The sequence below is a fragment of the Crassostrea angulata genome, chromosome 10 (assembly GCF_025612915.1).
Source record: "Crassostrea angulata isolate pt1a10 chromosome 10, ASM2561291v2, whole genome shotgun sequence".
In the NCBI taxonomy this organism is placed as follows: domain Eukaryota; kingdom Metazoa; phylum Mollusca; class Bivalvia; order Ostreida; family Ostreidae; genus Magallana; species Magallana angulata.
Window position 1 is genome coordinate 1,711,285 of NC_069120.1, and position 13,225 is coordinate 1,724,509.

The 13,225-nt window shown below is 37.1% G+C and overlaps 3 protein-coding genes across 11 annotated transcripts in view; 2 read left to right on the forward strand and 1 right to left on the reverse strand.

Annotated features, from left to right (window-relative positions):
• LOC128166820 (uncharacterized) overlaps positions 1-13,225 on the reverse strand; it is a 35,553-nt gene that overhangs the window by 12,402 nt on the left and 9,926 nt on the right. Inside the window, exon 1 of one of the 3 annotated variants that reach the window (XM_052832219.1) lies at positions 1,917-1,966. The exons of the other annotated variants lie outside the window; for them this stretch is intronic. The gene's annotated coding sequence lies outside the window, so the exon portion shown is untranslated. Of the gene's footprint in view, positions 1-1,916; positions 1,967-13,225 lie in introns of those variants that run through there. 3 annotated transcript variants of the gene reach the window in all.
• The window catches only part of LOC128166817 (band 4.1-like protein 3), a 39,195-nt gene that overhangs the window by 624 nt on the left and 25,346 nt on the right, over positions 1-13,225 (forward strand). For 6 of the 7 annotated variants that reach the window (XM_052832212.1, XM_052832208.1, XM_052832209.1 and 3 more), the window contains exon 2: positions 553-642. In XM_052832212.1, the coding sequence (XP_052688172.1) occupies positions 553-642 (90 nt within the window). Of the gene's footprint in view, positions 1-552; positions 643-4,547; positions 4,706-13,225 lie in introns of those variants that run through there. The other variant, XM_052832211.1, reaches the window with a different exon arrangement.
• On the forward strand, positions 5,804-12,663 carry LOC128166818 (uncharacterized). Its single transcript, XM_052832215.1, has 3 exons — positions 5,804-6,708; positions 7,298-7,564; positions 9,492-12,663. Exons 1-3 carry the CDS (start codon positions 6,671-6,673, stop codon positions 12,124-12,126), a joined length of 2,940 nt encoding a protein of 979 aa, XP_052688175.1. The 5' UTR covers positions 5,804-6,670; the 3' UTR covers positions 12,127-12,663.

Consider the following 13,225-nt stretch of genomic DNA (forward strand, 5'->3'; position numbering starts at 1 on the left):
TCCATGCAGGTTTTGGTTATATACAGGCACGTAGCATCGTTTTTGAAAGTGGGGGGGCCAGAACCATCCAAAAAATCTTGACAAGCAAAAAAAAAAAGGGAAATTTAAAGTTTCCAAAAATCTTCCAAATCCTAATCCGTGGGGGGGGGGGGGGGGGGGGGGGGGGTAGACTCAACTATGCTTCCAAAAAAATTCTTCCCTACCAAAATTTTTTTTTCTCCAAAATCATGAAATTCCTAATCCGTGGGGGGGGGGGGGTGGGGGGGGGGGGGGGGAGCGGTAACTTCAATTTGACTACTCGTTTCCTTATTTTCATATCAATTTTTTACTAACTTCCAAAAAAGTGGGGGGGGCCAACTCCATTATAATTCATTTTTTTATATGTAAATTTTAAAAATTTGTTGCTGCGAGAAAAAGTGGGGGGGGCCAGGCCCCCCCTGGCCCCCCCCTGATGCTACGTGCCTGAATATACGGCATCATGAATAAAACTTCAGCTTTACATATGATAGATCGTTATTATCATACAACTGCGTATGTTTCTGATATTTTCAGATGACATCAAATCACGTGATGTCGATGAAGGCGCCAACTGCCGAGCCGGAGATTACATATTCCCCCGCCCTGAAGCACGCTAAGCCCAAGGTTAGAAGCGTGATTATAATATTGTCAAGGCATTATAAATCATGTAAAACGTTCAATCACAAACAAATAGGTGTGCATGGTAAACAACCTTAATAAGTCACAAGAGTAATACATATATTTGTTGACATGATAAAATATGTTTGTGTGTGGAAGTTTAACTTAAAACTACTGGATTAACATTGGAAATAATATCAAACATTTTCTGGAGATGAAAGTATCATCAAATAAACACATGATATTATCTGCAAGAATTCAAAATGAATTAATGACTGTTCCCTTGGTCACGTGATTTGAAACATTTAAAGGAGCGTTCGACAACATTTTCCAATTCATGGCAAAATTAGTTCTAAAAAGTATGTCTTTTTATTTGATTAAAACGATTCTCGTTATTCCTAATACAATATGTGGGTACGTTTCTTTCTTCTGGCTGTTACAAGCAACAGTTCTATACGATTGTATCTCTTTTTTGATAATCAATCAGTTTCTGATATTGTTTTATCTGCCCACACCCGTATGTAGAGAGCAGTTAATGAGTACTTGGAACCCCTTCATGACGCGACTGAGATGTACTAGTATTTCAATGGCAATCTATGGATAGTTTATTCTCTCAGTCTCAGCATTACATAGCAAAATTTCCTTTTTCAACAACAGCATGCTGATGGTATACTATAGTATACATTCCTGTAGGTTTTGGCCAATAACAAAACTCGTATATGCATTACTTGATAAAAACTCATGAACAAAAAATTATTTGAAAAGGTTGGATTAGCTAGAAACCAAAAGGGTGCCTTTTGAAAACATATATTGGTGCTAGAGAGAGAGAGAGAGAGAGAGAGAGAGAGAGAGAGAGAGAGAGAGAGAGAGAGAGAGAGAGTTTTAATAATGCCACTTGTCTCTTTCTTCCCTGCTATGCGTTTGGAGGCAGTCGTTTTTATTTCCATATTTGTCGCAAAGAATTCATTACATGATAATTCCATTTTTTTTTTCAGACAAACATGTAAATTGATATTTAATAAATTATTCATTTTGCAAACAATACATAAAATTCGCTCCCTAGGCTAGCATTTGTAGCAGTGTTGACTGGACCTTTTGAATAAATAATTCTTATATTACTTTTGATGCACTAATTAAAGAGAATTAATTTAGGCCGGATTCGTACAAGTAGGAATCGCCTCCCTTTGATCATCCGGAAGCCAAACACTATCATGACTCCAACACAAACACCTTGTACATTTTACTGCCCTGAAATAGATCACATCCGCCATAAAACTCACGTAAAAGTGGATCTGTTGCTCCGTATATCACAAACATCGTCCCGGTGGCCTGAGGAGTTACAGCTGACCCGGGGGTGGGGGGGGGGGGGGGTGGCCAGCAGTCTTTGAGTGGCAGTTATATCCATACAATATCTCAGGGTCCAGTGTGAACAATGAGGAAGTTATTATAACCAGCCAATCTTTATCATTATTAAGATTATAAGCTATTCTCTGAGAGGCGCTATATAAACAGTATAGTACGATACTTACATTGTATGCAATAAAATTTAGCAGCTATAAGTATGTACTGATATCTTGACTCTGTTACTCCATCTCTTAAAGATATGTACTTGTACTTGTGACGGATTGCCAGGACAGGCAATTTATGGACAAGTCTTTAAATTTACTTCTTTAAGAAAATAACAAAAGACATATACATGTACCCTAAATGCATAGATTCTGTAATCAGAATCAACTGACTAGCAGATCTCCCTGTAGAGGTTCACTGATAATGTACCTGATCCAGAGGTCAACCCCCCCCCCCCTTACACACACATATGGTGAATAAAAATGAAAATAAACATATAATGTGTCAACAATCAACACCCCTCTTCCACACACACACACACTAATTATTAATTAATAATTATTATTCAGCTGAATTTAATTTAAATCTATTTAGCCTCCTTCCCCCTCATTGTGTCTGCTGATGCCTGGGAGCTCAGTTTCAAAACATGTACCCGGTAATTTAGGTGTCTTTTCAAGTCTGACATTGTTTTCAGAACCTCTTTCAGTAAAGCCTTCAATTCTATGTGTAAACAAAATATGTCCTCCAGATTTAATTCACCCAGTCTTCCTAATGTGGGAAACTTCACCTTTTGTTGTCATGAACTTGCAGAGTATAATATCCATCTAATGTAGCGGTACTACAAAAAGATTACATAACTGTTCTTAATTGTATAAAAACAACAAAATCTTGAAGTTCACTGGATATCAATGACCCTAAAAAGCACAAATTCTACAAAATTGAATTGATTTAATGATCAAAATTTACATTGCCTTAAATTTATTGAGAATCTAACAAAGAAGGTGTGAAATTGCATGTAAATTAGATGAGCCGAGGGCCCATCTGTTGCACAGCTAATTCTGCACCAGTGCACACATCTGCACACTAACAAAGGCAACAGTTTGTTGACTCCGATTGATCAGGTTTCCAAGTCTTATTAAAAATTCAGCTTACTGCAATAAGATATTGCAACAAAGCAGGAAATGATAGACCTTAGCTTATCAGCCTGTGTATTGAGAGATGTTGGGGGGGGGGGGGGGGGATACTGGCTGATGCTATCTTATCAGGAGGAACCGTCTACAGAGATTCCTACCTCAACCAAGTCATGTGCATTACACAGACTTCTAACTTGGGGCAGAATGAATGACCCTAAACTTGAGGTTTTAGCTTGGAGGTTTGATTTGTAATGTGTTAACATAAAGAATGTGAGATAAGCGATGACTGATAAAGGAGGGATTAAGTGAGCTAATGAGAGGAGTTATCTACCCTTACATCTATGGTCGTATTCTAGGGTTGAGACAACAGTTGATTGGTGCTGTACTGTGAACTGAAGCGGTAATGGAAACACCCCCAAGGAGTCACAGCTGGTGTCCACTCTGCCACCACCACCCCCCCCCCCCCCACCTTTCTCACACAAACATCAAACACTTGTCTTATATGAACTGATCCCTTACTCTATACCCACAATCAACTTCATTTTTTATCTCGTAAAATCTGCATTGTAGAATTTTAATATTGTAAACAGTTTAGAATTGTATATTTTATTCATTATGGTAAATGAGTATTATTTCCAGAGATGAATGAAGTAACACTGTTAAACCTGTAATACCTGCAGTATATAAATTAACAGGATGAATCATCCTTTAAATGCTCCTGATTATCTAATCTCCAAGTATTATGTTTCAGGAATTTAACTGTTGTGGATCAGAAAATAATAAAGCAACATATATTTCCTCCAAAAAAAGATAATATCAAAAAGAAGCAGTTTCAATGAAGAAGACACATTTTCAATTTTTTTTTTTTATTTTCTTTGGAATTCTTAAAAGATTTTAAAACGGATAATTCATCTCCCTTGATAAATTTGGCCATTTGATCCAAGCATATCAACTCAGAAATACTGACTCTAAAAAAGGTAAAATGTACAGAGCAAGCAAAATAGTTGTTAGCAATTGTTGAGATTTCTTAAGTCCTAAATGTGGCCTCTTTATTTCCTTATTGTTATCTATTGTGAAAATCCTGTTGGAATGAGCTAATGGTTAGGACTTTTTCATTCAGAATATTTTAATTCAGTAAGAGGACACCTATGGAAGAGATGGTATGTCTCCTGACAATCTGAATTAGAACAGTGCAGGGTGGCGGTAGATCACAAACCCATTGTCTGAGGGATTTAAAAAGAGCAGTAATAGTCTACATAAACATTCTTAGAGCCGTCCGAGGTGTTGAAGGATAAACAGTTTGCGTGTTAGTCTGGGTAATGACCAGGTCTCCGATAGTCTCTATACAGCCTTCTCCAGAGATTGTCCCCAACTAACTCATGACAGCTGACTCATATATTTACAACTTCATAACATTGCGCTCAGGTACAACATTTTTTATTGGCTGTTTTTAAACTGTCTGTGGATTTAAACGTGAAACTTTCGGGGAGATAAAATCGCCTTGTAGAAGTTGCCGCATATTTTGGGCAATAGCCGAGAATTGAAGCGACATTCTGTGAGTGTGTACACATTGAATTAGCTCATAACAGGTAAGGCAACATTCTTTTGTGTTAGTTCTATCTATATTCCAATTAATCGGATATGTCACAGCATTTAACATGTTTAAGACAAGAGGAAACAATACCACAAATTGTCCAAAGGGTTCATTGCCCAAAATTAATCTTGATGCCTTCTAGAGTCTACCGTCTGTCCCCCAAAACTTCAGTCACGTATGCACTTTTACCTGCTCTCTATACAGGTGTGCATAAATTTACTGGTCCTGTGATTTTGAAAGTACAATGGGTATAAATTTTGATCAAATTGTAGAGGTGCATTACCCCTTGACTTTAAATAGTTTTTGATGTGAACATCTTCATTAAGATGAATACACAGACAAACACAAGGTGACAGAAATCTTAATGTCCCAGTTAGAGGTGTTAAGTTGGATGTTCGGCCACTGTGGGATACACATCTCCAATTTGTCCACGGACAAGTCTCCATTGTTATACCTGATTTATTTATTGACCTACTTTTGTTCCCACTCCTCAAGATCAACCTCTCTTCCTTTCACCTGGGTTCCCAGGTGATTCAGAGGAACTACACACCTTTCTTTAGGTGACCAGGTAAATAAATAAAGAAATGAATCAGGATATAGGGAGTAGGTAATTTCCTTTCGGAGGCTCATGTCTCTTTGTCTAAATAAACTGCTATCATTACCTAATTTTAGATGTGGATTTGTCATAATGATAACATTTTATCAGAGCATCAATCTCTGCCAAATTGAGCTAAAGCCCAACGGCTTGGGGTAAAATGCTGACGATGGACCCTCCACTTTGGAGGGTCCATAGTGGAGGGGGTGGAGCTTGGTGTGTCAATCTTAATTCAGAGTCTGTTTGATCTGTCATTCCAATTTCATCATGCACCTAATAGCTAAAACATATGGGTTGTTTATTTATTTAGAAATTTTAAAAAAAAGGAGAGGGAGGTCCTAACATTTAATGAATTTAGCAACTTCAAATGAACTTTATCAGGATACATAAATTACTCTATGTTTGTGTAACAATTATTCAGAGTCCAGTGAGACTGTGAACAGGCAGTTAACTCACCTCAACATGGGTGTTGCTAAAACGCGGAACGGAAAACGGAACGGAAAACGGAACGGAACGGAAAGCGGAATTTTTTTTGTACCAGAACGGTGTATAAAATGACATCTTAAAACAAGATACTGAATGTAAATAAAAGAATAATCTGTCAATGCTATTGCTAATAAAAGATTGACAGTTTACTACTTTGATCTGGTAATTCATCGTTATCAATACATTATTTTTTGCCGAGACGTTAAAATAAATTCTATTAAAGAATTGTGTATTTGTTGACAAATTTAACTTATTTTTTACTTAACGACTCTTTGTTTATTAAATTGTTGCTTTTAGATTTTTATAATCATACAATTATAACAATTGGACGGGAACCCCTCTTTATATCAGGTTTAACTCGCGCATGACCTCTGTACGAAACGTTATGGATCCAGAATGATTTTTCATTCCACCCTCACCTCCGCTCGAATTCCGTATACATTATATTCAAGTACAAAAACATTCTCAGAGTCTAAATTTGTGATTTCGTTTCAAAAGATAAAAAAACTAACCAAATGTGTATTTATACGTTATTATTATTATCATTATTTATGAGTTATTATTTTTTAATATCATATACATCTATTTGAAATTAATGAAAACAGGATGGCAGTATTCATTAAAACATTAAATAGAAAAAAACAATAAACTTTTCCAGTTTCCCAAGCTTTAATATTTACACTGTCATATTGTGTCCTTTTATCTTTCGGCCTGGTTGAAACACCAAGTCATTGCAATTAAACAAAGCAGCAAAGGGGATCGGGGCAGTTTTTTCGTGATGACAGCAGTGGTATCAAACATGTCGGCTCTTTTGAAAATCGACGACTTCGGATTAGACCATGGGAACTTCGTCCTCATTCGACTCGCCAACATAGAATCATGTGGGAGGAAAATTTCAGACAGTTTTTGAAGAATAGGTAATGTATTATTTTTTCAGTTATTTTTATGCTTTTCCAAACCCCATTATATTCCTATTAGGTACGAAGGGGCACTCAAAACATTTGATGTTCTAAAAAGGGGTGTATGTGGGGATCCGGACCCTTACAGGCTAGAAATTGATTCACATAGCAAAGATACCGAAAACAGGCCTTGGACCGTCTTCCCTGGCAATTAAACATCCATCTGAGACCCCATCCTTATAGGGGAAAATTTCTGGATCCGCGCATCAGAGAATTGAAGTAAAAGAAAATATACATTGAACACCTAACATCGAAATAGGTTTTAACAATTGAAATCAATATCAATGTCGAATTTTTATTAATAGCTACAAACCGAACCCCGGCAATTATTCTGGATTTAAACCCGAAAAATACGATACGAATATTTTCATTCAACAATAATTGTTAAAATTAAGGTCGAATTTCCGTGAATCAACTTATCTTTCTTTGCAAACCCGCAGCTATCAGCTCAATTTAATATTAATGAAAATCATTAATATTGATTATGAATTAAAGGTACATGTATTAATCAGGCATTGTATATAAATTATGATATATATCTTTTTAGATCTGACTCCGAATTATCAGACTCTTCGTCGAATATCAGCTTGCCATCTCTTGAAGAATTCTCAACTTGTGCAAACGATGAAGACGCTCCGATTTCAATTTCCAGTACAGATTCCTTTAAAGAAACCAAAAGTTTTCATCTGTCATCACAAGATGATTCCATTGTTATTTTGTCGAGCCCAGAATCTGTCTCAAATTCACCAACATCGAAAGCCTACCAAGATTTGTCCGATTCGAGCAGTAGTTCTGGACATGATTTTGATCAAAGGTATGCCTGTGATAATAGAAGTTCAGTCACGTAGCATCGGTTTTGAAAGGGGGTAGAGAGTAACTCCAAATCTTCACATGCATAAAATATTCACCCGTCTACAAATTCTTACTCCGTGGGGAGTGACAAACCAAAAATATCAACATATGGCCAATCCTCAAAGGGGGGGGGGGGTAACGTGCTTAAATCATCCATTATAATGTTTTGGTGAATTTCACCTACATATTACCTGTATATTCATTGACATGCTCCTAAAAATGTGTGTGTGTGCGTGGGGGGGGGGGGGGTGTTCCTTCAACATTCATACAATTTTCTATACATTTATGTTGTACATATGAAGAAAAAATATCCTTTTGGAGAAAAAGAGAGGGAACATCCTCCCTCCCCCCTCATGCACTGATACTGCGTGTCTGCGGTATATTTTAGAAAAACTAAAAATGTGGTGAAATACGCGTTTAGCTTTGTTCATTTTGTTTTAATGGCAGAATACGGGATGGGCATGTGTGTTGTTTTAGTGTTGCATGTGAATGGGTGGTGACTGCTGTGTTGATTGATCTAGACCTGAGTTTATGTTCAAAACCTGATAACACTCAGTGTCATCTTTAGTGGGTAATGATGCATTATTATTTAATTCCTGTAAACGCCTTAACACTGCATATACTAATTTTCTTGTTGTTAAGAGATATCGGTCAATATTAAAACATTTTAAGATCATATTTATGATTTTTTATTTTTGTTTATTCCTTATCGATATTATCAGATGAAATGTATTAATTTGTTCTTACATATACACATACTAGATGTTCCTCTAAATTCGTTGAGCTAAACCTTGCTTCGCCAGCTCCAATCTGATGTTGATCAGATAATTGATGAATTTCTCATCAAGAATTAGTTTAGTGTTTAAAAGCGTCCTTAATGCCAGCAAAGGTCAAGTCAACAACCCATACGTCATACGTTTTAGCAGCTTGTTGCAATGAGAGATCAAATAGGAAGTACAATGAAATTAATACTCGCCCCCCCCCTGCCGCCCCCCCCCCCCCCCTTCAACCCGTGCCGAATCGTCCTTGAATTTAAATCGTAACATACATGTATGTCACATTTGATGTATCAATAGTCTTTCATTATGAAGCTACACAAGTTTCATATCAAGGCTGCTCACCCTTTTAATATCTAAATGGGACTAATGACTGTTTAAAGATTTCTCCCTCAAGACACCCATCACTTGTTTAAGTTATAAACACGTTACAAAATATTAAGATTTCGCAATTTTCTGCATTTTCGACAGTCCATTATTATTTCCCGTTGCATATATAGTTTCAGTGATAATACATAATTTTAAAAAAGAAGACATGGTAGGAATCCGTGACTTTCTCGAGGGGGTACACCGTTACCACCCAACCCATGCGTGGATGTAGAATTTTTTTTCCCGGGAAGGGAGTGGGGTGTGGTGGTTTATTTTGTTTGTTCGGGGGGGGGGGGGGGGATGTTCCTATGCCTATATTCTATTTCTGTCCCATCTAAATTGTAGATCCGCGCGCATGGAGCCAGTATAAAAATGACAGCTGAAAAAAGTTTAAACGGGCAATGAAAAGCGTAATATTTTCCGGAAAGCGAAATCCGGGGGGGGGGGGGGGGGTGCATTTCCATTTTGCACAAGGGGAAATGTCTCTGTCAATCCCTGCGAGTTCAATGTCTATTTCTGACAAACTTTACTGAATAACTTTATATCCTATGGAACTCTCATTAATGAAATCCACAAATGAATTAATAAATTTGGACGAGTCTATAGTTCCGGAAAACAAGATTTAATTTCTGCATGATCTACCAAATATTTCTAAATGAAAAACGGAAGTAGATAGCGAATATGCATTGTTTATTCGACATTTGTCATTTAATGCTTGATTTAACATGGTTTTATTTTCTTTAGGTCGTTCGGGCATCAGACCAAGTCATCTGATCAACCGCTGGAGTACTTTGAGGATAACAAACACATGCCGATTTATTCGTCGTCTGATAAGGGATTTTCAGTAAAAGATGCCGTTTCGATAATAATAAATACAAAGGATAAATTGGCATCCAAAGTACCGTTCAGTTGCAAAGAAACCAAAATATTTGTTGTAGACACAAGCAAGTTAGAACATATTGATGATATACGGTCTCATGAACTTGGTGCAATGAAAAATGAGAGAGTTCAGAGAGATTACGTTTCAGTTGCTGAAGATGAAAAAGTAATCAAAGTTTTGAAAAAAAATCCCAATGTCATGAGAAAAGGAATTTACATGCTAAAAAGGTCTTACTACTCTTTGAAAGGCGACACAAGTTTTAAGAGAAGAATATATGAACTATCTGATTGGAAAGGCGATCAACACAAAGTAGTCATTTTGCAGTTTGTTTTCCACGGTAATGCTCCTCCACCAAAGCCAAGACCGCATGGAAATAGCAAATCAGGGGGCATGTATGTTAGGACAACAAAGTCAACGCTTGAAAAGGTGAAGGAGAAGTTGAAACCAAAAGATGCTTTTGAGGATGCGTTCGAATCTGTTGGCGGCATGGAAGCAGAAAGCATGTGTTCCATCCCCAGAAACGTAAAGCAGATTTACAACATGAAACAATCGAAGTCCAAGCAAGAAATAGGGTCCAAAGAAAAAGACGATTTGTTTTCGATAATACAACAATGCAAATCTGAACAATCTCTGACCAACCCCTTTATCAGATCAATTCAAGCTGCGCCCGAACCCATGTGCGTCTGTGTAACTGACAGACAGCTATCGGAAATGCAAAAATTCCTAACTAACCCCTCAGAAGCATCCATATTAGGTATTGACCCTACTTTTAATTTAGGCCAGTTTCTGGTAACGGTTGGAACGTACAAACACTTGCAACTTCGACATCGGCGAACCGGAAACTCCCCTACGATGATTGGTCCGGTGCTCATTCACCAACAGAAGCTCCCAATGTCATATTCCTATTTGGCAAGCACATGCACTTCTCTCAGACCATCTCTAAAAGAAATTCTTTTCATAGGAACTGACGATGAAAAGGCCATTTTTAACGGTGTTAAAACCTTCTTCCCCCATAGCTTAAACATTCAATGTTTTAGGCATATGCGAAACAACATTTCAAGAAAACTCCAAGGGCTAGGTGTTTCTGAAACCGCTGCAGGCGAATACCTGAGGGACATATTTGGTGTTAAACGCAATTCCGAGGTAGAATATGGATTGGTGGATGCAACATCAGATTCTGAGTTCGATACAGAGTTGAAAAATTATGAAATAATCTGGAATGAAAGGGAAATCGAAGACCGCAAAACAAACGATCCACTTTTCCACAAATGGTTCCTTAAGGAAAAAGCAGATACTTTTAAAAAGCATCTTCTGTTACCGTTGAGAATATCTGCAGGTCTTGGATTTGCTGAGTACACCACAAATGCTAATGAGTCTATTAACAAGAAGCTGAAAGAAAAAGTTGACTACAAAGAATCTCAGTTAGGAGAATTTTGTTCCAAACTGTTCTCTTTAGTTGACAGCCAGAATAAAGATGTTGAAAAATCCCTCATTGGAGTCGGACCTTACGAACTGCGACCTGAATATAAGCAATTTGAAATATGTCAAACGGATTGGTTTAAGCTCTCAAACAGTACAAGACAAAGCCATCTAAAAAACTTTCTTAAGGCCCCTTTGAAGCCGTCTCGTCAACGTTTTGACAACGAGGGTGCTTCCACTTCCAGTACAAACAAATGCCAAAGCCTAAGTATTAACTTTGAAGAAACTGGATTGTCAGAAAACGTTTATAAACATGTTTGGGAGAAAGCTGTTGAGATTTTGGATAAGGACAGTAATATTGTACATGCCCCTGGAGAAAACACAGCCATGCTTGTTGTCAGTAAATCAAAAAAAATGCCTCATTATGTTGAAATTTTCAAAAGCGGAAAAATCGAATGCCCATGTGATGGATATAAGGCCAAACAAATGTGTTCTCATGCTTTGGCAGTAGCAGAGAAAAGGGGAGTTCTTGAAAATTATCTTTGTTGGTATGAAAAATGCAGGGGTCTCAGCATTTCAGCGATATGCAGAGAAAAAATGCCACAAAAACCTCAAAAGAAACCAGGCCATAAAGATAGATCGTCAAAAAGAAAATCTACTACTCGTTTTGAATACGATGATGCACTTCCCACGAAACGTAGATCGCGCTACAACCCGACAGAAAGTAATGTAACTGCAGCCGATGATATTGAGTCCAATTACTTTCTGAAATCATTAAATGGAACAAAGATACGGGTATGTTATGGGTGTTCAAAGGCAATCAGAATCCCGCCACACGTTCCTGCGCCACCTTACGATGTGGTTATATGCAGAAAGGAATATCGCGCCTATTCCTTGGACGGGATATCAAAACTCACGCTCACGCCTCAAAATGTCCATTATCATTTACGGAAGGCATGCCTCACAATGAAAAACCCCGAATTTGACGAGGATACTCTCATCATTTGCACTCCTGATGTCGGTCAGCAGCTAACAGACGTTCACAAGAATTATTTGAAATGTTTTAATGTGAAGTACTAAAATCTCTTAGATGTTTCTTGTAAAAACGGGAGTGGAGTGTAAACGTTAAACTATTGGGATTCATGTGTTTCACAATTGAATAAATCTCAAAATGTAATTAATGAGTTATGTTTATGTAATTGGTTTTCCATAGAAATGACGTTAAAAATTATAATCATGATCAGTGCCTGACTGAATTCTGCGCGAACTCGCGGGGCAAATATAACAGACTAAAAACAGATCGGAAAATTACAAAGTGCAACGATTGGTTGCCCTCACCAGACAAACTTGAAAGTGCCCCCGTTTATTGACGATCAATTTAGAAAAGCGTCGTGTCCTACCTTTTGCTTTTTAAATTTATAAACGGTTCATTTAATTGTTTTCATTATGTAAGTCACATTTTATTATACTAAAGGGTCGAGTTATAGCCAAGCTGTTTGTAGCCTTTTTTCAATAGTAAATATTAATGGGCCGTTTTTCATTCATAAACAAATGGGTCGTAGAAAAACCGTGAAATGACGATAATGAGTTGCCACAGCTGGTGAGGATAGACATTTATCAAAAGTACACTGAAATAACAGATATTAAACCTAGAGGTTATCGTACTGATTGTGTTTTCATTAGATGGGACGTATATAATTTTTCAAAAAATAATCATGATATTTGATGGTGCCCCAACGCACTACTGTCGGAATAACCGCTATTTTGTACCTAGCCAACAATGAAACTAATATATATACTGTTACACTAACTTAAATGCTCGCTTACTATAGTGTATATAAAACATATAAATATATGAATAGTCAATTCAATTCCGAATAAATTTCTTGATTTAAAAGCCAAAAATGCATACAAATGATCTTTAATATATGTTCATTTGATATAATATATGTATATTTGATGTAATCATGATAGTAATGTGTTTGTATTTTCTTTCCGTTTTCCGTTCCGTTCCGTTTTCCGTTCCGTTTTCCGTTCCGCGTTTTAGCAACACCCCCTCAACATTGGGTGAGATTTATCTTTTTTACCCGAGTAACAAATGTTAATATATTAATAGTAAAAAAATGCTATGGCCTATGGGTGTGGACAACTATTTACTGAAAAATTAAGAAAACCACCC

Bases quoted from the DNA above. Each gene is read 5' to 3' on its own strand.
- LOC128166818 (XM_052832215.1), top strand. From the start codon at position 6,671: ATGTGGGAGGAAAATTTCAGACAGTTTTTGAAGAATAG. The intron at 6,709-7,297 runs GTAATGTATTAT...ATATCTTTTTAG, and splicing joins AGACAGTTTTTGAAGAATAG to ATCTGACTCCGAATTATCAG. The intron at 7,565-9,491 runs GTATGCCTGTGA...TATTTTCTTTAG, and splicing joins GGACATGATTTTGATCAAAG to GTCGTTCGGGCATCAGACCA.